Source organism: Nerophis lumbriciformis, linkage group LG22 (assembly GCF_033978685.3).
Source record: "Nerophis lumbriciformis linkage group LG22, RoL_Nlum_v2.1, whole genome shotgun sequence".
NCBI lineage: Eukaryota > Metazoa > Chordata > Actinopteri > Syngnathiformes > Syngnathidae > Nerophis > Nerophis lumbriciformis.
Window position 1 is genome coordinate 1,946,803 of NC_084569.2, and position 25,656 is coordinate 1,972,458.

Below are 25,656 nucleotides of genomic sequence, written 5' to 3' on the forward strand. Positions count from 1 at the left end.
GTAGTTTGACATGAATAAAAGTAAGTGAGTATAAACACTGGAGTGAGTTTGCTTTGGTCAAATGCTGAGCATCTGTCTTCCCAGACGAGGAAGGACCACAGGTCCTGACTCAGTTTCTGCTGGTGGAGGTGCGACAACTCCGACAGCAGCTTCAGAAGAGTCAGCGATGCGAGCGCAGCGTCTCTCGCCGCTGCCAGGTGGCCGAAGACGAACGCCGCGAGTTGCGTCACGACAGGCAGGTGCTGCAAAGGTGAGTTGCACTTGGAAATGTCACATCAATACTGATCAATACAATACAATACATCTAGGGGACTCTATGCCACCCTCAGGGATCTATACTGTCAATACAACACTGATCAATACAATCTACGGGGATGGAGGAGCCTAACCATCATCTGTGCTCTTTTGTGGGACCACAGTCCCATTTCATCTCTTTATGTGTTATAGAAATCAATCAACTTCTCCCACAGATGATGGGTCGGCTCCTCCATCACTTTGTCTATTTCACTTCCACTTCACCATCAGTATTGCGACATCTTGCAAAACATTTTTTCTCCTCCATGTCCCTTTAGGGGCTCCGTAGTTTACTTATTTGTTCACTGTTGTGTTCCAGAGAAGAAGGAAATGGGATAAAACTGCTATGGTATGAAAAGGGGTAGGATTAAATAAGCTCTGCTTCTTTCTACTCCTTTTGGGACGTGCTGTGATGAAAGAAGTGCAAGTGTGTATGGTATGCATGATGAAAGAAGTGCAAGTGTGTATGGTATGCATGATGAAAGAAGTGCAAGTGTGTATGGTATGCATGATGAAAGAAGTGCAAGTGTGTATGGTATGCATGCTCCACTGAAACTCAACTGAATGATACACACAGCATGTGATATTACATAGTCTGGCTCGCTGTGTACAAACTAAACATCAAATAATACTTTACAGTAGGGTTGTAACAATACCAATATTTTGGTACCGGTACTAAAATGATTTCAATACTTTTCGGTACTTTTCTAAATAAAGGAGACCACAAAAAAAGTCATTATTGACTTTATTTGAACAAAAAATCTTCGGGTTCATAAAACATACAGTATGTTTATTATTGTAATTTAGTCCTTAAATAAAGTAGTGAACATACTAGACAACTTGTCTTTTAGTAGTAAGTAAACAAACAAAGACTCCTAATTAGTCGTATGCAGTAACATATTGTGTCATTTATACACTTATTATTTTGTACACATTATGAAGGACAAACTGTAAAAATTGATTATTAATCTACTTGTTCATTTACTGTTAATATCTGCTTACTTTCTCTTTTAACATGTTCTATCTACACTTCTGTTAAAATGTAATAATCGCTTATTCTTCTCTTCTTTGATACTTGACATTAGTTTTGGATGATACCACACATTTAGGTATGGATGTGATACCAAGCAGTTACAGGATCATACATTGGTCATATTCAAAGTCCTCATGTGTCCAGGGACATATTTACTGACTTCATAAACATAATATACATTTTAAAAAACGAAATAAAATGTTGTGATGCCAAAAATATCGACGTAATCATAGTAGTATCGACTCGATACATGCTTTTACTTGGTATCATTACAGTGGATGTCAGGTGTAGATCCCACAATGGTGTTTGTTTACATTGTGACGCCTGTGAGCTACAGTGTGTAGTGAAGCATGTTTAGCTGTTCCTTGTCCTGCAGTGATAATGATACTTGTAAGGAACTTACTTTATTTGTCGCCATGGAGGCCAGGATTAGTGATTTAGAAGTAGCTAAAACACTGTGGATGGACGTTAGCCGCGAGCTAGCTAGCCATGTCTTAAAGCAGCTCTTCCTGAGGGTGTTTTAGTGTTATAACTTCACCTTTATCTTTACTTTTTACACCAAAATGCGTCCGTTCTCCCTTTTCTGTCTACACACTGTGTCTGCTTGTAAGTACTCTGTGTGTGTGCGCTTAGGGTGACCATTTCCATGACACCAAAAAGGAGGACATTATGCGGCATATCAATAAATTACTATGGTGTACATAGGACTCTGGTATACCTTATTTATAGTACAATTTTGAGTGGTTTAAAGATGATGTTTGTGTGGCTGAATAGGAAAAAATATTAAAGTCAAGTGTTTGTTAACAGTATTTGTATTTATTCAATACATTGTGGTGTTCAAAAAGTGACCACTGAGATGAATCTTTTCAAGTGCAGAGTGCCACAAAGCATAACATGTGTGGACTTAAATGTAGTTAACATATATAATAAAAAGAAAAATGCCACAAAAAATTTTCCACATCAACATCAAGGTTGCTTGCTGCATATCTGGTTGCGTTATGCAGAATAAGGGCCAAACAGTTTGCAGGGAGCACATCTTTTTGGCTCAGTTTCAGCTTCTGATACACACTGTTATGTTTGCCACAATTGACACTGGCATTGTCTGCTGCATATGCAGACATGTTTTTCACCTCTAAGCCAGACATCTCAAGTTTTGCCAGCAGCTGGTTTGTTCTGGCTTCTGACGTTTCGTTGCTGTCACTATAAAAATCCAACAGGAGATGTTGGATGCCTTCATCAAAGTGAAAATACCTTACCACAATGGGAAAACACTTGTTTGTTCCTTTATTTGAGGCGTCGGTTGCCACGGAAAAGGGTAGGTTGTTTTCTTTTATGTAGTCTGTATGTTCCTGTACTGAATAGTGAGCGATGACGTTCTCGCACAATGCCTTGGCTTTTGTTCGGCCACAGGCCATCCCTTTAGCTGTGGGCTAGTCACTGAAAATCTCCCGGTCCACTTTCATGCCGCAGTCTAAACTTCTGTAGGACTGGTGATGCTTTACAGCAGTGGTTCTCAACCCTTTTTTCAGTGATGTACCCCCTGTGAACATTTTTTTAATTCAAGTACCCCCTAATCAGAGCAAAGCATTTTTGGTTGAAAAAAAGAGATAAAGAAGTAAAATACAGCACTATGTCATCAGTTTCTGATTTATTAAATTGTATAACAGTGCAAAATATTGCTCATTTGTAGTGGTCTTTCTTGAACTATTTGGAAAAATGTATATAAAATAACTAAAAACTTGTTGAAAAATAAACAAGTGATTCAATTATAAATAAAGATTTCTACACATAGAAGTAATCATCAACTTAAAGTGCCCTCTTTGGGGATTGTAATAGAGATCCACCTGGATTTAGGAACTTAATTCTAAACATTTCTTCACAAAAAAAGAAATCTTTAACATCAATATTTATGGAACATGTCTACAAAAAATCTAGCTGTCAAGACTGAATATTGCATTGTTGCATTTCTTTTCACATTTCTTTTTCACAGACATTTTAGTGAGGGTCAAACCATCATGGCATGGGGGAAACTCTGGCTTTATGGTAATGAATGGAATAGCCTACTTGATTTGATGTTCAGTTTATGAACTTACATTACATGACATACCCCCAGGGTACCATTTGAGAACCACTGCTTTACAGCATGGTACACCTTGCACAGCTCCGCAGCAGTTATCTTGTCATCCAGGGGCGACGAAACTTCATGAAAAAATGTCCTCATTGAAGAGGTAGTTGCCGCACGTTTATTACTTTTATGTTTATCCGCGCACCCGCATGCCGTTCAATTGCAGCTTTCCCCTGACTACTTACGTCGACATCACATCGACAAAGTGTGCAGAAGCCATGGAATGAGTCTCGACTGCTTTTCATTATAAATTCGTTCTCTTTTATCCATTCAGAATTACACGAGGTCTTGCGTTTTGGCATGATGCTAACTTTCTGTCAATGTTATGCCGCAACAGCACATGGACCCTTGTTTACTTTTTTAACCAATGATAAGCAGATTTGTTTCCGACACAGCTCTTAGCCAATCATTTGATACGTTACTGCGTTGGGGGCATTTTTTACGGTCTTTGATTGGCTATCGCGCTGCAGCCCAGCAAAGATGAAAAAACTCCGCTCTTCAAGCCTAGTGCCTCAAAAAGGAGGACAAATACGTGTCCGGCTTGAAGCTGCGCCGGACGCCGGACAGGGCATTAAAAATCCGGACTGTCCGGCCTAAATCCGGACACCTGGTCACCCTATGTGCGCTGCCCAACATGCTCCTCTGCTGGTAAAAGCAGCAATGTCACATATCGTACTGAAAATGATTCATTAGTATCACGGTACTATACTAATAAAGTTCAAGTTAAAGTAGCAATGATAGTCACACACACACTAGGTGTGGTGAAATGTGTCCTCTGCATTTGACCCATCACCCTTGATCACCCCCTGGGAGGTGAGGGGAGCAGAGAGCAGCAGCGGTGGCCGCGCCCGGGATTTATTTTTGGTGATTTAACCCCCAATTCCAAGCCTTGATGCTGAGTGCCAAGCAGGGAGGTAATGGCTCCCATTTTTATAGTCTTCGGTATGACTCGGCCGGGGTTTGAACTCACAACCTACCCATCTCAGGGCGGACACTCTAACCACTAGGCCACTGAGCAGGTCATACTTTACAGATAGTGTAATGTGATTGTTCACTCAGTACAGATTGGTGTGCTATCACAGTGTTGTGTGTTACAAACTCAAACATGTTCCGTGCTGACATAGAAGCTAGCTTATCACTTGCCGTAGTTAGCTTTTACGGCTAATACCTTAGCACACCAATGTGTTAGTACGCTAGAAAAATAGTTCCTCAGTGTTCTCTCTTACAATAACACTGTTGCTACAGTTGGTTATTATACAGGTTACACAACGTAAATGAAGTATTGTTGATGGTTTTTAAATGTATTTGAAAGTGATTTAGAGGTAGAATTGATTGCTAACATTAGCTGCATTGTTAGCTACCTAGAACACATTGATTTTTACATGTTAGAATGCAAAAAAAACCACACTTTAGTCTTCTTGTCTCTCATAATGATTGCGATCGATAGGCAACATTTTTTTTTAAAGGTGCACTTCCCCTTTTAATACGTATGTTACTTAAAAAGTAAGCCTTGACATAGTCCTACCTAATGATATACTAGCATTGGGAAACATTCACTTGTCTCAGTCTCTCTCTTGTCTTCTGGGTCATCTTTTTATCGCCACAATATGGCTTTTGTGCTTGGTTTGCCGGTCACGTGATGGTTGTCACCATGACAACCATGTCAGCAAACCTCATCTCCAGTTTTCACAGGAAGAGTCTCAACCAAAAGCTCACGATTGTGTGGTTGTTGTGGGCATGGAACTGGTGGTCCAGTCCCAGTCACCAAGGCACTTGTCTAAACAAACTAGTCAACACAGTCACAGATGTCCCATGTGGTGCTCGTTACAACACTGCATCAGTGTGTCATCTACTAAGACTAGTCAACACAGTCAGAGATGTCCCATGTGGTGCTCGTTACAACACTGTATCAGTGTGTGATCTACTAAGACTAGTCAACACAGTCAGAGATGTCCCATGTGGTGCTCGTTACAACACTGCATCAGTGTGTCATCTACTAAGACTAGTCAACACAGTCAGAGATGTCCCATGTGGTGCTCGTTACAACACTGCATCAGTGTGTCATCTACTAAGACTAGTCAACACAGTCAGAGATGTCCCATGTGGTGCTCGTTACAACACTGCATCAGTGGGTGATCTACTAAGACTGCAGGCCAAAGTGGCCCAGATTGGATTTTTTTTAGCTCCGATTTTTCCCAGCTGACTGTTTACACTGCAAGTAACATGAGATTTTTAACAGACTCCTGGGTAAACATGCACAGGGCCCAATGTGGCCCCAATGTGGCCCCAATGTGGCCCTAATGTGGCCTCCACGTCTTTTGCATGGGCAGTGTGATAAAGGAAGTTGACCAGGAGGAAGTTGCTACTCCTACAAAATAAAATAAGTCGCAATACCTTAAAAAGGAGTGTTTTTTTTTTTACAAGAAAGTAATATAAAGTATGAATGGATGTATATTGTGTCATATATTTGTCATCTTTTTATGGCTGTTAAGTAGAGGAGACACAAACAACAGCATTATATTTATTTTTTTATCTCACTTGCGTAAAACACTTACGCAATGTTTGTAAGAAAATACACCACAGCGTCAATTCCAGTCCTTCAACAATTGCTATTTCTTTACAATGAAATTATAATAAGCATATTAAATACATATATATATATATATATATATATATATATATATATATATACTGTATATGTGTGTGAGTGTGTGTGTATACATACATATATATGTATGTGTGTGTGTGTGTGTGTGTGTGTATGTATATATATATGTGTGTGTGTGTGTGTGTGTGTGTGTATGTATATATATGTATGTATATATGTGTGTGTGTATGTATATATATATGTATGTATAAATGTGTGTGCGTGCGTGTATATATGTATATATTTGTGTGCGTGCGTGCGTGTGTGTGTGTGTATAATAGATGTGAGGATGCGCAGCAAGTGCAGTCATGGCTGCTTTGTGATTTCCAGGCTCCAAAAAGACTGGGAGTCGGCCTGTCAAGAGGTTGGCAAGCTGAAAGATCGACACCTGGAACAGTCGGTGAAGTACTCCAGGGTGCTGGAGGAGCAAAATACTCAGAAAAAGCTGGTGTGTAATAAATACAATACTTCCAGTATTAACATTGTACACTTCCTCCTGGCTACAACAACACAATGTACTCTCTACACTTAGACTGCCATCTACAGTCTAGGAGTTGTAACTGCATGTACTCTCTACACTTCTGCCATCTACAGTCTAGGAGTTGTAACTGCATGTACTCTCTACACTTCTGCCATCTACAGTCTAGGAGTTGTAACTGCATGTACTCTCTACACTTCTGCCATCTACAGTCTAGGAGTTGTAACTGCATGTACTCTCTACACTTCTGCCATCTACAGTCTAGGAGTTGTAACTGCATGTACTCTCTACACTTCTGCCATCTACAGTCTAGGAGTTGTAACTGCATGTACTCTCTACACTTCTGCCATCTACAGTCTAGGAGTTGTAACTGCATGTACTCTCTACACTTCTGCCATCTACAGTCTAGGAGTTGTAACTGCATGTACTCTCTACACTTCTGCCATCTACAGTCTAGGAGTTGTAACTGCATGTACTCTCTACACTTCTGCCATCTACAGTCTAGGAGTTGTAACTGCATGCTGTATAAAACTTGCACATGAGACTCAGAAGTGAAATGAAGAAAGAAAAGTAGAGAAAAGTGCTAGTGACTCCTCGCTAACGTGACTTACTAGAGTTTTGCTTGAAGTGTGAAAGGTGCCCTGGCTAGAGTGGAGACCCCAGGTGCATGTTTGCGCACACAGCAGGGGGCGCTGAAGAAGACGTCCAGGTGACTGCTGTGCTGTGTCCACATGCAGGTGGAGGAGCTCAGGTCCAGGCTGACGGAGGCCGAGACACAAGCTGAAGGAAACAAAAAGAAGAGCGTGGTGTCCACCGCAGGTTGTGCGTGTCCACATCCTGCAGCAGAAAGGCCAGCATACCTTTTTGATCTGCCCACAACCCACAACACAGGAGCTCAGGCGGTAGACCTTGAAAAAAAGGTGATTTTACACCAAAGTCATATTGTGACCTCCAGATGACATTAGTCAAAGTTTTATTCAACTTTTATTGACAATCTTATGCTAACAGCTTTTACCTTCCCTGCAAACACTTTGGTGTGCAGCAACACTTAACTATAACTATAACTTTTACCTTCCCTGCAAACACTTTGGTGTGCAACAACACTTAACTATAACTATGACTTTTACCTTCCCTGCAAACACTTTGGTGTGCAACAACACTTAACTATAACTATAGCTTTTACCTTCCCTGCAAACACTTTGGTGTGCAACAACACTTAACTATAACTATGACTTTTACCTTCCCTGCAAACACTTTGGTGTGCAACAACACTTAACTATAACTATAACTTTTACCTTCCCTGCAAACACTTTGGTGTGCAACAACACTTAACTATAACTATGACTTTTACCTTCCCTGCAAACACTTTGGTGTGCAACAACACTTAACTATAACTATAGCTTTTACCTTCCCTGCAAACACTTTGGTGTGCAACAACACTTAACTATAACTATGACTTTTACCTTCCCTGCAAACACTTTGGTGTGCAACAACACTTAACTCTAACTATAACTTTTACCTTCCCTGCAAACACTTTGGTGTGCAACAACACTTAACTATAACTACGACTTTTACCTTCCCTGCAAACACTTTGGTGTGCAACAACACTTAACTATAACTATAACTTTTACCTTCCCTGCAAACACTTTGGTGTGCAACAACACTTAACTATAACTATAACTTTTACCTTCCCTGCAAACACTTTGGTGTGCAACAACACTTAACTATAACTATGACTTTTACCTTCCCTGCAAACACTTTGGTCTGCAACAACACTTAACTATAACTATAACATTTATCTTCCCTGCAAACACTTTGGTCTGCAACAACACTTAACTATAACTTTTACCTTCCCTGCAAACACTTTGGTCTGCAACAACACTTAACTATAACTATAACTTTTACCTTCCCTGCAAACACTTTGGTCTGCAACAACACTTAACTATAACTATAACTTTTACCTTCCCTGCAAACACTTTGGTCTGCAGCAACACTTAACTATAACTATAACTTGTACCTTCCCTGCAAACACTTTGGTGTGCAACAACACTTCCTCATTGTGCACTCAGCACATTTCTTGCTTTGTTGAAAAGTGACTAAAAGTCTCCTGACTTGAAAGCGTGTCAACCAAGTACTTCATACAATTAGCAGCAACAATTGAAAAGATAGCAAAACTATTTAATATCAAAAATGTCAAAACTAATAAAACACAGATTCATTTTTAAATGAATATATACATTTTTTTAGCCTTTTTAAAGAAAATGATGTCACAGCAAATTAGACAAATACGCCGCTAACCACGCTGCCACCACTACTGCTGTCTTGGCCACCTGGGAACCCTGGACTAGCATCTAACATGTCCAATACATGCAGCATGTTTACTTGTGTGTGATATCATGTGTGATACAAGCAGTCCTGCAGTGTGTTCACTTGTGTGTGATATCATGTGTGATACAAGCAGTCCTGCAGAATGTTTACTTGTGTGTGATATCATGTGCGATACAAGTAGTCCTGCAGAATGTTGACTTGTATATGATATCACGTGCGATACAAGCAGTCCTGCAGAGTGTTTACTTGTGTGTGATATCAAGTGCGATACAAGCAGTCCTGCAGTGTGTTTACTTGTGTGTGTGATATCATGTGCGATACAAGCAGTCCTGCAGAGTGTTTGCTTGTGTGTGATATCATGTGCGATACAAGCAGTCCTGCAGTGTTTATTTGTGTGTGATATCATGTGCAATACAAGCAGTCCTGCAGAGTGTTTACTTGTGTGTGATATCATGTGCGACACAAGCAGTCCTGCAGTGTTTACTTGTGTGTGATATCATGTGTGATACAAGCAGTCCTGCAGTGTTTACTTGTGTGTGATATCATGTGCAATACAAGCAGTCCTGCAGTGTGTCTACTTGTGTGTGATATCATGTGCGATACAAGCAGTCCTGCAGTGTGTTTACTTGTGTGTGATATCATGTGCGATACAAACAGTCCTGCAGTGTGTTCACTTGTGTGTAATATCATGTGCAATACAAGCAGCCATGCAGTGTGTTTACTTGTGTGTGATATCATGTGGGATACAAGCAGTCCTGCAGTGTGTTTACCTGTGTGCGATATCATGTGTGATACAAGCAGTCCTGCAGTGTGTTTACTTGTGTGTGATATCATGTGCGATACAAGCAGTCCTGCAGTGTGTTCACTTGTGTGTGATATCATGTGCGATACAAACAGTCCTGCAGTGTGTTCACTTGTGTGTGATATCATGTGCAATACAAGCAGTCCTGCAGTGTGTTTACTTGTGTGCGATGTCATGTGTGATACAAGCAGTCCTGCAGTGTTTACTTGTGTGTGATATCATGTGTGATACAAGCAGTCCTGCAGTGTTTACTTGTGTGTGATCTCATGTGTGATACAAGCAGTCCTGCAGCGTGTCTACTTGTGTGTGATATCATGTGCGATACAAGCAGTCCTGCAGTGTGTTTGCTTGTGCAAAGCTGACATCTAAATGTCCCCCAATAAGCACACAAGGTTGCTGTTTTATTCTATTTTGGTCAAGTCCTTTACAAAAGGTAAACCTTGTAAACAGGTGAGCTAGCAGCTACACAACAGCTAAGCACACAAGCTCGACATAAAACAGCACATTAGTCAATAAAAGAAGTATTAAATAATGATAGCTACATATTAATTACACATGCTAAGTCTCCAAGGCAGAAGCGTACTACAAATTATCCAGTAACAAACGTGTCCGCATCATTCAACTTACTGTGCCATGGTCTTAAGTACGTGAATTGTTGTGGCCAATAAGTGTCACCAAAAAAAACAACAATTGCTCTCCACTTCAACTTAAAGACAGCATAAATACATTTTAGAGTTTGGTTGATAATAAAAGGTGAGTTGTAGCCTTTTTCTTACCCGCCTTTGTTCTTAGAGTCATTTCACTTGATCGAGCCTTTTCCAACATTCCACACGACAAAATAATTGAAGTGTGTATGATGTGTGGTGATATCGCCTCGTCAGTATCGCCCAATAACCTGAAAAATGGGGCAAGTCCTACTAAAAAGTGTATTTCGTGAAGGCACTGATGGACATGATGCACCAGGACTGCCTGGAAGCTGCAGATAAGAGACAGGAGCTGTGCAGTATCATCACCAGACTGCAGGGGGAGATATGGAGCACTGAGGAGCACAGGGACAAGGTGAGACTTTCCTTCTCTGCTTTGACCACCAAGGTGATACTAACATGACCACCAAGGTGGTACTAACAAGGCCGTCAAAGGTAAGCAGACGCGTGTAAACGTGACTGGACTGAGGAAAGTGGCACTGACTCTTTCGCCATCGCCATCGCCATCCATCAGCTGAGCAAGTCGTGTCCCAAATGCCAGCTGGCGTTTTCATTTTTGATTTTAAGGTGAGCCTGTAGGAGAGAGTGGAGGCTCCATTTCAGCTACTTAATACAAACCCCGTTTCCATATGAGTTGGGAAATTGTGTTAGATGTAAATATAAACGGAATACAATGATTTGCAAATCCTTTTCAAGCCATATTCAGTTGAATATGCTACAAAGACAACATATTTGATGTTCAAACTCATAAACTTTTTATTTTTTTGTTGCAAATAATCATTAACTTTAGAATTTGATGCCAGCAACACGTGACAAAGAAGTTGGGAAAGGTGGCAATAAATACTGATAAAGTTGAGGAATGCTCATCAAACACTTATTTGGAACATCCCACAGGTGTGCAGGCTAATTGGGAACAGGTGGGTGCCATGATTGGGTATAAAAGTAGATTCCATGAAATGCTCAGTCATTCACAAACAAGGATGGGGCGAGGGTCACCACTTTGTCAACAAATGCCTGAGCAAATTGTTGAACAGTTTAAGAAAAACCTTTCTCAACCAGCTATTGCAAGGAATTTAGGGATTTCACCATCTACGCTCCGTAATATCATCAAAAGGTTCAGAGAATCTGGAGAAATCACTGCACGTAAGCAGCTAAGCCCGTGACCTTCCATCCCTCAGGCTGTACTGCATCAACAAGCGACATCAGTGTGTAAAGGATATCACCACATGGGCTCAGGAACACTTCAGAAACCCACTGTCAGTAACTACAGTTGGTCGCTACATCTGTAAGTGCAAGTTAAAACTCTCCTATGCAAGGCGAAAACCGTTTATCAACAACACCCAGAAACACCGTCGGCTTCGCTGGGCCTGAGCTCATCTAAGATGGACTGATACAAAGTGGAAAAGTGTTCTGTGGTCTGACGAGTCCACATTTCAAATTGTTTTTGGAAACTGTGGACGTCGTGTCCTCCGGACCAAAGAGGAAAAGAACCATCCGGATTGTTATAGGCGCAAAGTGTAAAAGGCAGCATGTGTGATGGTATGGGGGTGTATTAGTGCCCAAGACATGGGTAACTTACACATCTTTGAAGGCACCATTAATGCTGAAAGGTACATACAGCTTTTGGAGCAACATATGTTGCCATCCAAGCAACGTTACCATGGACGCCCCTGCTTATTTCAGCAAGACAATGCCAAGCCACGTGTTGCATCAACGTGGCTTCATAGTAAAAGAGTGCGGGTACTGTGTGTGTGTGTGTGTGTGTGTGTGTGTGTGTGTGTGTGTGTGTGTGTGTGTATGTGTGTGTGTGTGTGTGTGTGTGTTCATTTGCTGTTGAGTTGTTAAAAAAACCCACAATGTTTGATAAACAAACAGTTATTTTTATTATATATTATCCTGTGCTTTGTATTATTTCCTTTCCAGCGCTCTTATTTTAACTTCTTGTTTGTCTCCTGTTGTCCAGTGTGAGCGCTGGCTTCTTCACCTGTTCCTGGTTGCCAATCAGGATGCTTTGTGGATCATTGTTTTGGTTTTTGCAGCATAGCTTTCCCGAAGCTTGCTTTAGCTGTTGTTGCCACTTCTCTGTGGCACTAGTTTTTTTTCTGGTAACACCGTATTTTCCGGACTATAGAACTATATAGGCCACACCCACTGCATTTTTGAAGAAAAAAACATTTTCCATATATTGGTTGCAGATACATATGTTGTGAAATGAGTTATTTACACAGAAATGTGTAGTACATACCTTAATTGTTTCCAAACGGTGTTTGTAACACGGCAGTAAAACGTCCGATTACACAAAACAGAAGTCATGGTCATGGACCCACGGACTCAATAATTCCTCTGTGACGTTTTGGTGAATTTACAAAACTGAAACAATACAAAAAGAATGCCATTGTAAGTTAATAATACTAATGCAGACACTCAAACATGTTAGCATATTAGCTAATGCTAACAATGCTAGCTTGGTTAAATTACGATAGCACGTACAAATATGCATGACAACACTCCTACAGACATCACACATGGGACACTTTAGTAAGTAAGAATAGTTTTAGTTATATTGTAAAACTTACAAACATTGCTTGGACTGATGAATGAAGAATCCATACGAGTAGAAACGCTATGGATGGCTAGAAGATTTAACAGCACTTGTACTTCCGATTGAAAGCACTAGTCTAAACAGAAGGGCATAGTACTTGCAGTGAGAGAACTCGTCCAAAAGATGGCCCCATAGCACAAACAATAACACACCTTTTCAATGTATTTGCATGTTTTCTATAAATACTCTTTGTGTATGTTTTCTTCTCTTCTTCATTTTTTTATTTTATTTTATTTTGTACAAAGTTGTGCCTGTGCATGAAAAGTGCTGAATAATATCTAATTGGATTTGATCATGACCCATAAATTAGCCGCACCGTTTTATAAGCCGCAGGTTTCAAAGTGTAGGTGTCAGGGACTGCTGATGGCAGGCGTAGTGCAGGAAAACATGACTTTAATGTCAAAAGGAAATGCAGGGAAAACAGGAACCAGCCAACAGGATAACAGGAGACAGGATACAATCATCAAGCCCTGACTAGAGGGCGAGGCAGGCATAAATAGTAGCCTGATTGGCAACTGCAACCAGGTGTGCCAGGCTGCCAATCAGGGACAGGTGAGGGAAACGAGCGCCAAGGGAGACTGGAAAATGGAACCAAAATAAGAGCACTGACAGGAAATAAACACAAACAGAGGAAAACCCAAACATAACCAAACTGCCAGTAACAAGCCTGACAGTAGGGGAAAAAGTATAGTTCAGTAATTTAACTTTGCCTGCCTTCTCTGCATCCTGGGGCCAACACTAAAACAAAACAAACTGTCCGGTCCTACGTTGATTGTACTAAAAACGTGAAAATGATCCACTTATTAAAGATGAAAAAATGATGCGATTGATTACGAGTTGATCTGGAAATGGCCAGTAAATATTTGAAATGATGTTTGTAGCTCCAGTCGCAGTGTGAGCAGCTCCAGCTGAAGGTCAAAGCTCTGCAGCTGGACTGGGAGGCGGAACAGAGGAGGAGCATGTCCTACTTTCAGCAGAACATCGACTTGAAAAGGGAGCGGGACGAGGTCAGTCGTTGGTGCTTCAAGTCCTGCTGCTCCTTTCACACAGCACCTCCTCCTCCTCTCCTGCAGGCCCTGTGCAGCCGCTACAACTTGCACCTGGTGTGGCCGCTCCTTTCACACAGCACCTTCTCCTCCTCTCTTGCAGGCCCTGTGCAGCCGCTACAACTTGCACCTGGTGTGGCCGCTCCTTTCACACAGCACCTCCTCCTCCTCTCTTGCAGGCTCTGTGCAGCCGCTACAGCCTGCACCTGGTGTGGCCGCTCCTTTCACACAGCACCTCCTCCTCCTCTCTTGCAGGCCCTGTGCAGCCGCTACAACTTGCACCTGGTGTGGCCGCTCCTTTCACACAGCACCTCCTCCTCTCTTGCAGGCCCTGTGCAGCCGCTACAACTTGCACCTGGTGTGGCCGCTCCTTTCACACAGCACCACCTCCTCCTCTCCTGCAGGCCCTGTGCAGCCGCTACAGCTTGCACCTGGTGTAGCCGCTCCTTTCACACAGCACCACCTCCTCCTCTCCTGCAGGCCCTGTGCAGCCGCTACAACTTGCACCTGGTGTGGCCGGTCCTTTCACACAGCACCTTCTCCTCCTCTCTTGCAGGCCCTGTGCAGCCGCTACAACTTGCACCTGGTGTGGCCGCTCCTTTCACACAGCACCTCCTCCTCCTCTCTTGCAGGCTCTGTGCAGCCGCTACAGCCTGCACCTGGTGTGGCCGCTCCTTTCACACAGCACCTCCTCCTCCTCTCTTGCAGGCCCTGTGCAGCCGCTACAACTTGCACCTGGTGTGGCCGCTCCTTTCACACAGCACCTCCTCCTCTCTTGCAGGCCCTGTGCAGCCGCTACAACTTGCACCTGGTGTGGCCGCACCTTTCACACAGCACCACCTCCTCCTCTCTTGCAGGCCCTGTGCAGCCGCTACAGCCTGCACCTGGTGTAGCCGCTCCTTTCACACAGCACCTCCTCCTCCTCTCTTGCAGGCCCTGTGCAGCCGCTACAACTTGCACCTGGTGTGGCCGCTCCTTTCACACAGCACCTCCTCCTCCTCTCTTGCAGGCCCTGTGCAGCCGCTACAACTTGCACCTGGTGTGGCCGCTCCTTTCACACAGCACCTCCTACTCCTCTCTTGCAGGCCCTGTGCAGCCGCTACAACTTGCACCTGGTGTGGCCGCTCCTTTCACACAGCACCTCCTCCTCTCTTGCAGGCCCTGTGCAGCCGCTACAACTTGCACCTGGTGTGGCCGCACCTTTCACACAGCACCACCTCCTCCTCTCTTGCAGGCCCTGTGCAGCCGCTACAGCCTGCACCTGGTGTAGCCGCTCCTTTCACACAGCACCTCCTCCTCCTCTCTTGCAGGCCCTGTGCAGCCGCTACAACTTGCACCTGGTGTGGCCGCTCCTTTCACACAGCACCTCCTCCTCCTCTCTTGCAGGCCCTGTGCAGCCGCTACAACTTGCACCTGGTGTGGCCGCTCCTTTCACACAGCACCTCCTACTCCTCTCTTGCAGGCCCTGTGCAGCCGCTACAACTTGCACCTGGTGTGGCCGCTCCTTTCACACAGCACCTCCTCCTCCTCTCTTGCAGGCCCTGTGCAGCCGCTACAGCCTGCACCTGGAGTACACCAACTGTCTGCTGGACAAGGACTGCCTGCGCAAACGCAACGTGCAGCTGCAGGCCAGCCTGGACCAGCGCCAGCACGAGCTGCAGCGAGAGCGGCAAAAGAGCCAGGAGCAGTTGGAGAAGATCAGGCCCTGCCTGAACTGTGTAAGCAAAGCCCACAATGCACCTGGCTCACCCGCAGGAAGTGCCTCCATTATCAGCCCAGACACTTTTTCCAAACTTTCAGGCGATTGTAGCACGATAGTCACATCTGGAGCAAGGGGGAGGAGCTTCTTGAGAGCTTATTTAACGCCCAAATAAGTACGTCCACCTCGCTGTGACATCACAACGTAGCCAGACTGCAACATCATGAGCCTTTGGCAGTGTTTTTGAAAAATTATGGTTTATAGCAAAGGAGGAGACAATTAAATGGTATGTAGTCATAGTAGGTTAGAAATGTGTGAAGGCTATATACTAGCTGCATTTGTTGTGTAGCTAGCTTAGCCTTCTACTGTAAGACAATAGTATGAAAGTCAGGTATTTAGATGCTGTCAAGTTTGCAGGTGTGTTGATTGTAAATGTTCTGCATGTCTCTGTTCAAGTCCACCTTGTCGCTGAACATTGAAGAGCAGTGTGACGGCCCCTGCTGCTCCCTCAACCTGGACCTCAGCCTGCCTAATGACACCCATCCCAACTTACCCAAGGTCCGATTCATTACTATTATCATATCACATGTTTACAGTTTACATGTTAAAAGCCTCAACCACTAATCATTGACAGCAAATTCCAATGATTTGAAACTGCTGCTTCTATTGGTCCTTTTGAACAAATCTTCTTTCTTTTTCTTTTTTTTTTTTTACAAAAAATAATTTCCATAATGATTTCCTTTTTGTATCATATTTGACACAGCTGGTCACAAAATATGATTTTTACATTACAAGAAACCAACACAGAAATATCTGTCATGTTAGTTCCAAATATCAGCTGCTCAATCACTTGAATTCACATTTGTATCATTTTCAAAGCATCTTCTGTGTTGTCTTTATTTATCAGCTAAAAAAACACAGAAAAAGTCAACATCATTATGTATTTTTTAATGTGATTTTTCTCTGTCATAAAAATCATTCAACTATCATTTATTATCGCAGCACACACCGAGTGATCGCCACAAAATAAGACAGCAAATGTGTGTATTTTATATCTAAATATACCATATTGTGTAATGGAAACATGATATTTATTTATTTGAGACATATAAATACTCCATGGTATTTATAATGCAATACAATGCAAATTGACTCATTTAGAGTTACGTTACCTTTGTTTCAAATTTGATACACATATTTTCAACACAGTTTTACTCTAAAATATTGAATGAGATGTTAAGTAATTTCACCTTGCATTAAGTGTTCATACTGATGTGTCAGTAAAAATAACATTATCCCTTTCAAATTTGCCAAAGTTTGTCTTCAAAAATCAGGCGTCGCTCCTTTCTTTTTTGTGGCAATCTTGCAGGGTGACTGGACAGCCCTCTAGTACATCAATTACTGCCCTCTGCTGGATAACATATGGAATATATATATATATATATTTTTTTTTCTTTTTCTTTTTTTTTTTTTTTTTTTTTAATGTCCTGTCCAGCTTCTCAGGCAAATCATATAGTTGATGTAGATGCCCATGTCGGCTGTTCAGATTTACTTTACAAAAGAGAAGTGTAGGATACTTCTCTTGTTGCCTTATTTGTATTTGACTTTATTAAATGTATTTATATTATCATTTAGTGCAGCCGGGCCGGAGCAGGAGGGGATAGAAAGAGAAAAAAAAAGAAGACAGAGGGGGAAATTGTGGGGACAAGAGGGGGATTAGACAGAGAGACAAAAACAACAACAGCAAACAACAACAACAACAATAGAGCAACATCAGCAAATATGACATGTACAAATATGATGGTAAAAGTAATAGCAAATAAGCAGTTAGCGAAAAATAAAAAATAATACAGAAATGACAATGAGCATTATTACACTACAAATGGATCAATACAAATACCAATAGAAATATCGCTATTGATAATGAACAATACCAATAATTTACCTTTATTATCAACAATACAGTTGTTTAAATGCAACAATACATATACGTAATGATAACTTGAGATACGAAAGAATGCAGAAAAATGGAGGGGGAGAAAGAGAAGCAACCTACATTAACCTTGTAGATTGTTATAGTCACAATAGGTTAAACTTTGTCAGTGTGCCATGTGTTACACCCAGTTTACCCTAGGAATATATGTATATATATATATATATATATATATATATATATATATATATATATATATATATATATATATACCGGTAAAAGCCAGTAAATTAGAATATTTTGAAAAACTTGATTTATTTCAGTAATTGCATTCAAAAGGTGTAACTTGTACATTATATTTATTCATTGCACACAGACTGATGCATTCAAATGTTTATTTCATTTAATTTTGATGATTTGAAGTGGCAACAAATGAAAATCCAAAATTCCGTGTGTCACAAAATTAGAATATTACTTAAGGCTAATACAAAAAAGGGATTTTTAGAAATGTTGGCCAACTGAAAAGTATGAAAATGAAAAATATGAGCATGTACAATACTCAATACTTGGTTGGAGCTCCTTTTGCCTCAATTACTGCGTTAATGCGGCGTGGCATGGAGTCGATGAGTTTCTGGCACTGCTCAGGTGTTATGAGAGCCCAGGTTGCTCTGATAGTGGCCTTCAACTCTTCTGCGTTTTTGGGTCTGGCATTCTGCATCTTCCTTTTCACAATACCCCACAGATTTTCTATGGGGCTAAGGTCAGGGGAGTTGGCGGGCCAATTTAGAACAGAAATACCATGGTCCGTAAACCAGGCACGGGTAGATGTTGCGCTGTGTGCAGGCGCCAAGTCCTGTTGGAACTTGAAATCTCCATCTCCATAGAGCAGGTCAGCAGCATGAAGCATGAAGTGCTCTAAAACTTGCTGGTAGACGGCTGCGTTGACCCTGGATCTCAGGAAACAGAGTGGACCGACACCAGCAGATGACATGGCACCCCAAACCATCACCCAACCATGCAAATTTTGCTTTTCCTTTGGAAATCGAGGTCCCAGAGTCTGGAGGAAGACAGGAGAGGCACAGGATCCACGTTGCCTGAAATCTAGTGTAAAGTTTCCACCATCAGTGATGACTCCATGCCACGCCGCATTAACGCAGTAATTGAGGCAAAAGGAGCTCCAACCAAGTATTGAGTATTGTACATGCTCATATTTTTCATTTTCATACTTTTCAGTTGGCCAACATTTCTAAAAATCCCTTTTTTGTATTAGCCTTAAGTAATATTCTAATTTTGTGACACACGGAATTTTGGATTTTCATTTGTTGCCACTTCAAATCATCAAAATTAAATGAAATAAACATTTGAATGCATCAGTCTGTGTGCAATGAATAAATATAATGTACAAGTTACACCTTTTGAATGCAATTACTGAAATAAATCAAGTTTTTCAAAATATTCTAATTTACTGGCTTTTACCTGTATATATATATATATACATGTATGATGTCCTTACGTAACATTACCAGAATGATTGACAATTAGGAGGACCAATAGTCAACATGATCCACCCAGAAATAAATAAAACAAATGGCTTATCGATAAGCCATTTAATATTTATTTATATGTATCATTATTCTCCTACTCACCTTTCCAGTAGAGGCCCCTCCCCTCTCACTCTCTGTGCTCCTCTGCCCTGACTCCTACAGGTCAATAGGGGTTGTGGAGTGATTATTATTATTATTATCTACTGATGATAGTCATACGTGAATGAGCTCAGCTCCTGTTCTCCTCCATGTGTATAGTGAGAAACACAGCTGATGCTCCAGAAGGAAGTAACCCCAAAGATAGCAAATGGTAAAAAAGAGTGCACATTTAACTTTATAAATAACCAGGACCTTCATGATGCATTTCAGGCTAACTAGCTAACTAAGTAGCAGCATTGTTTTAGAGCGGGAATGTAACTTTTGCCTGCAAAACAACAAATGTACGACGTGCACAGAGGCTGTCTATACTGTGCTAGACAAGTTTGTATTTGTCAAACACAGACCTGGTGTAAAGTGGAGCTAATACATTTTACTACAAGCAGTGATGAATATTTACTTTCTTGAAAAAGTTTATGTGCATCCGTTCACGTTCTTGTGCTTCAAAGCCAGGACCGCAAGCAAGGTCACAGAGAAAATGTGGACTGGATTTTGAGTCATGTGGGCATTTTCTATATGGTAAATGGTAAATGGGTCGTACTTGTATAGCGCTTTTCTACCTTTTTAAGGAACTCAAAGCGCTTTGACACTATTTCCACATTCACACACACACATTCACACACACACATTCACACACTGATGGCGGTAGCTGCCATGCACGGCGCTAACCAGGCCAATCAGGAGCAAGGGTGAAGTGTCTTGCTCAAGGACACAACGGACGTGACTAGGATGGTAGAAGGTGGGGATTGAACCAGTAACCCTCACATTGCTGGCACGGCCACTCTCCCAACTTCGCCACACCGTCCATATGAACAAGTGGAATGGTTTGGATAGCGACGCACTAAAGGGGCTCTCTACCTTACGCTACGAAGTGAGGGGAAACTGAGTTATATGATTATTTATTTAAACTCATATCCGGGCCACTTTATAATGAATATGTCGGCATGTATTTGTAAAAAATAAATAAATAAAATATAACACCAAATTATTTAGGGGGGGCTTAAGAATATTTTAGGGGGGCTAGAGCTGAGATGAGTGTGGACGAATGAATGAAGGATGAAGAACATCTGCTGAGATGAGTGTGGATGAATGAATGAAGGATGAAGAACATCTGCTGAGATGAGTGTGGATGAATGAATGAAGGATGAAGAACATCTGCTGAGATGAGTGTGGATGAATGAATGAAGGATGAAGAACATCTGCTGAGATGAGTGTGGATGAATGAATGAAGGATGAAGAACATCTGCTGAGATGAGTGTGGATGAATGAAGGAAGGATGAAGAACATCTGCTGAGATGAGTGTGGATGAATGAATGAAGGATGAAGAACATCTGCTGAGATGAGTGTGGATGAATGAATGAAGGATGAAGAACATCTGCTGAGATGAGTGTGGACGAATGAATGAAGGATGAAGAACATCTGCTGAGATGAGTGTGGATGAATGAATGAAGGATGAAGAACATCTGCTGAGATGAGTGTGGACGAATGAATGAAGGATGAAGAACATCTGCCGAGATGAGTGTGGATGAATGAAGGAAGGATGAAGAACATCTGCTGAGATGAGTGTGGATGAATGAAGGAAGGATGAAGAACTTCTGCTGAGACGAGTGTGGATGAATGAAGGAAGGATGAAGAACATCTGCTGAGATCAGTGTGGATGAATGAATGAAGGATGAAGAACATCTGCTGAGATGAGTGTGGATGAATGAAGGAAGGATGAAGAACATCTGCTGAGATGAGTGTGGATGAATGAAGGAAGGATGAAGAACATCTGCTGAGATGAGTGTGGATGAATGAAGGAAGGATGAAGAACATCTGCTGAGATGAGTGTGGATGAATGAAGGAAGGATGAAGAACTTCTGCTGAGACGAGTGTGGATGAATGAAGGAAGGATGAAGAACATCTGCTGAGATGAGTGTGGATGAATGAATGAAGGATGAAGAACATCTGCCGAGATGAGTGTGGATGAATGAAGGAAGGATGAAGAACATCTGCTGAGATGAGAGTGGATGAATGAATGAAGGATGAAGAACATCTGCCGAGATGAGTGTGGATGAATGAAGGAAGGATGAAGAACATCTGCTGAGATGAGTGTGGACGAATGAAGGAAGGATGAAGAACATCTGCTGAGACGAGTGTGGATGAATGAATGAAGGATGAAGAACATCTGCTGAGATGAGTGGATGAATGAAGGAAGGATGAAGAACATCTGCTGAGATGAGTGTGGATGAATGAAGGAAGGATGAAGAACATCTGCTGAGATGAGTGTGGATGAATGAATGAAGGATGAAGAACATCTGCTGAGATGAGTGTGGATGAAAGAATGATGGATGAAGAACATCTGCTGAGATGAGTGTGGATGAATGAATGAAGGATGAAGAACATCTGCTGAGATGAGTGTGGATGAATGAATGAAGGATGAAGAACATCTGCTGAGATGAGTGTGGATGAATGAATGAAGGATGAAGAACATCTGCTGAGATGAGTGTGGATGAATGAAGGAAGGATGAAGAACATCTGCTGAGATGAGTGTGGACGAATGAATGAAGGATGAAGAACATCTGCCGAGATGAGTGTGGATGAATGAAGGAAGGATGAAGAACATCTGCTGAGATGAGTGTGGATGAATGAATGAAGGATGAAGAACATCTGCCGAGATGAGTGTGGATGAATGAAGGAAGGATGAAGAACATCTGCTGAGATGAGTGTGGATGAATGAATGAAGGATGAAGAACATCTGCTGAGATGAGTGTGGATGAATGAAGGAAGGATGAAGAACATCTGCTGAGATGAGTGTGGATGAATGAAGGAAGGATGAAGAACTTCTGCTGAGACGAGTGTGGATGAATGAAGGAAGGATGAAGAACATCTGCTGAGATCAGTGTGGATGAATGAATGAAGGATGAAGAACATCTGCTGAGATGAGTGTGGATGAATGAAGGAAGGATGAAGAACATCTGCTGAGATGAGTGTGGATGAATGAAGGAAGGATGAAGAACATCTGCTGAGATGAGTGTGGATGAATGAAGGAAGGATGAAGAACATCTGCTGAGATGAGTGTGGATGAATGAAGGAAGGATGAAGAACTTCTGCTGAGACGAGTGTGGATGAATGAAGGAAGGATGAAGAACATCTGCTGAGATGAGTGTGGATGAATGAATGAAGGATGAAGAACATCTGCCGAGATGAGTGTGGATGAATGAAGGAAGGATGAAGAACATCTGCTGAGATGAGAGTGGATGAATGAATGAAGGATGAAGAACATCTGCCGAGATGAGTGTGGATGAATGAAGGAAGGATGAAGAACATCTGCTGAGATGAGTGTGGACGAATGAAGGAAGGATGAAGAACATCTGCTGAGACGAGTGTGGATGAATGAATGAAGGATGAAGAACATCTGCTGAGATGAGTGGATGAATGAAGGAAGGATGAAGAACATCTGCTGAGATGAGTGTGGATGAATGAAGGAAGGATGAAGAACATCTGCTGAGATGAGTGTGGATGAATGAATGAAGGATGAAGAACATCTGCTGAGATGAGTGTGGATGAAAGAATGATGGATGAAGAACATCTGCTGAGATGAGTGTGGATGAATGAATGAAGGATGAAGAACATCTGCTGAGATGAGTGTGGATGAATGAATGAAGGATGAAGAACATCTGCTGAGATGAGTGTGGATGAATGAATGAAGGATGAAGAACATCTGCTGAGATGAGTGTGGATGAATGAAGGAAGGATGAAGAACATCTGCTGAGATGAGTGTGGACGAATGAATGAAGGATGAAGAACATCTGCCGAGATGAGTGTGGATGAATGAAGGAAGGATGAAGAACATCTGCTGAGATGAGTGTGGATGAATGAATGAAGGATGAAGAACATCTGCCGAGATGAGTGTGGATGAATGAAGGAAGGATGAAGAACATCTGCTGAGATGAGTGTGGATGAATGAATGAAGGATGAAGAACATCTGCTGAGATGAGTGTGGATGAATGAATGAAGGATGAAGAACATCTTCTGAGATGAGTGTGGATGAATGAATGAAGGATGAAGAACATCTGCCGAGATGAGTGTGGATGAATGAAGGAAGGATGAAGAACATCTGCTGAGATGAGTGTGGATGAATGAAGGAAGGATGAAGAACATCTGCTGAGATGAGTGTGGATGAATGAATGAAGGATGAAGAACATCTGCTGAGATGAGTGTGGATGAAAGAATGATGGATGAAGAACATCTGCTGAGATGAGTGTGGATGAATGAATGAAGGATGAAGAACATCTGCTGAGATGAGTGTGGATGAATGAATGAAGGATGAAGAACATCTGCTGAGATGAGTGTGGATGAATGAATGAAGGATGAAGAACATCTGCTGAGATGAGTGTGGATGAATGAAGGAAGGATGAAGAACATCTGCTGAGATGAGTGTGGACGAATGAATGAAGGATGAAGAACATCTGCCGAGATGAGTGTGGATGAATGAAGGAAGGATGAAGAACATCTGCTGAGATGAGTGTGGATGAATGAATGAAGGATGAAGAACATCTGCCGAGATGAGTGTGGATGAATGAAGGAAGGATGAAGAACATCTGCTGAGATGAGTGTGGATGAATGAATGAAGGATGAAGAACATCTGCTGAGATGAGTGTGGATGAATGAATGAAGGATGAAGAACATCTTCTGAGATGAGTGTGGATGAATGAATGAAGGATGAAGAACATCTGCCGAGATGAGTGTGGATGAATGAAGGAAGGATGAAGAACATCTGCTGAGATGAGTGTGGATGAATGAAGGAAGGATGAAGAACATCTGCTGAGATGAGTGTGGATGAATGAAGGAAGGATGAAGAACATCTGCTGAGATGAGAGTGGATGAATGAATGAAGGATGAAGAACATCTGCTGAGATGAGTGTGGATGAATGAAGGAAGGATGAAGAACATCTGCTGAGATGAGTGTGGATGAATGAAGGAAGGATGAAGAACATCTGCTGAGATGAGTGTGGATGAATGAAGGAAGGATGAAGAACATCTGCTGAGATGAGAGTGGATGAATGAATGAAGGATGAAGAACATCTGCTGAGATGAGTGTGGATGAATGAAGGAAGGATGAAGAACATCTGCTGAGATGAGTGTGGATGAATGAATGAAGGATGAAGAACATCTGCTGAGATGAGTGTGGATGAATGAAGGAAGGATGAAGAACATCTGCTGAGATGAGTGTGGATGAATGAATGAAGGATGAAGAACATCTGCTGAGATGAGTGTGGATGAATGAATGAAGGATGAAGAACATCTGCTGAGATGAGTGTGGATGAAAGAATGATGGATGAAGAACATCTGCTGAGATGAGTGTGGATGAATGAATGAAGGATGAAGAACATCTGCCGAGATGAGTGTGGATGAATGAATGAAGGATGAAGAACATGTGCTGAGATGAGTGTGGATGAAAGAATGAAGGTGCACATGGTTTACCTGCCGTGTGTTTTCAAGCAGACAGAAGATGGCAAGAAGGAAAGACATCTCTCCACGTACACATTTCCTCCTTGCAAGAACTCCTTTCGAAAACGAGGTCAAAATGCGGCGTGAGTGTGAGAGACTTTGGTCCTCCTGACCACGGCCAGCACTTTCTAACCTGCCCTTGTTTCCAAGGTTGGCCTTGGACTCTTGTAGCAGCGATGACAATGACAACGTTGCAGGTGTTTATGTACACAAAGTGCACAGCGTGTGAAAGGAGCTTGCTTTGATGGAAGTTGTGTTTCAGGTGAAGAAGGTAAACCTTCTCTGATGGACTCCTGCAGCTCAGTGCACTCCCATTTCTTCCCGCCTGACCTGCTCTCCTTGCCTGGAACCTTGCAGAGGATCCACGGCGGGTCCAGGTACACCAAACAGTGCAAACATTCACATTGACAGCATTTTGTAACGTTGCCATGTTTTAAAGGTTGGACTTGGATTCTTGTTGTTCCGATGATACTGACATCATGTCGGGTATTGAAGTCAACAACATCAATGACACATTTTAGCGGGCTGACGTTGATGGAAGTTGTGTTTCAGGTGATCAAAGTAAACCTTCTCTGATGGACTCCTGGAGCTCGGTGCACTCGCATTATTTCCCGCCTGACCTGGTCTCCCTGCCTGACAACACCCGCAGGACCAGCAGACCCAGGTAGCCACAAGTACTTAGTACTCCAATCACTTCCTTATTTTACTCTTTGCTGATGTTAGTCAACTGCTAGCATGCTAACTTTTTTAGCTAATTTGACACTTTTATTTT

The 25,656-nt window shown here is 42.1% G+C and overlaps 1 protein-coding gene across 1 annotated transcript in view; it reads left to right on the top strand.

Moving 5' to 3' along the window:
- The window catches only part of LOC133615140 (caspase recruitment domain-containing protein 11), an 82,335-nt gene that overhangs the window by 30,936 nt on the left and 25,743 nt on the right, over positions 1 to 25,656 (top strand). The window contains exons 4-15 of the mRNA XM_061973501.2: positions 85 to 250; positions 6,430 to 6,547; positions 7,315 to 7,497; positions 10,647 to 10,766; positions 13,895 to 14,020; positions 15,598 to 15,777; positions 16,215 to 16,316; positions 24,879 to 24,967; positions 25,035 to 25,081; positions 25,147 to 25,261; positions 25,324 to 25,370; positions 25,437 to 25,548. Of these exons, the coding sequence (XP_061829485.1) occupies positions 85 to 250; positions 6,430 to 6,547; positions 7,315 to 7,497; positions 10,647 to 10,766; positions 13,895 to 14,020; positions 15,598 to 15,777; positions 16,215 to 16,316; positions 24,879 to 24,967; positions 25,035 to 25,081; positions 25,147 to 25,261; positions 25,324 to 25,370; positions 25,437 to 25,548 (1,405 nt within the window). The remainder of the gene's footprint in view (positions 1 to 84; positions 251 to 6,429; positions 6,548 to 7,314; positions 7,498 to 10,646; positions 10,767 to 13,894; positions 14,021 to 15,597; positions 15,778 to 16,214; positions 16,317 to 24,878; positions 24,968 to 25,034; positions 25,082 to 25,146; positions 25,262 to 25,323; positions 25,371 to 25,436; positions 25,549 to 25,656) is intronic.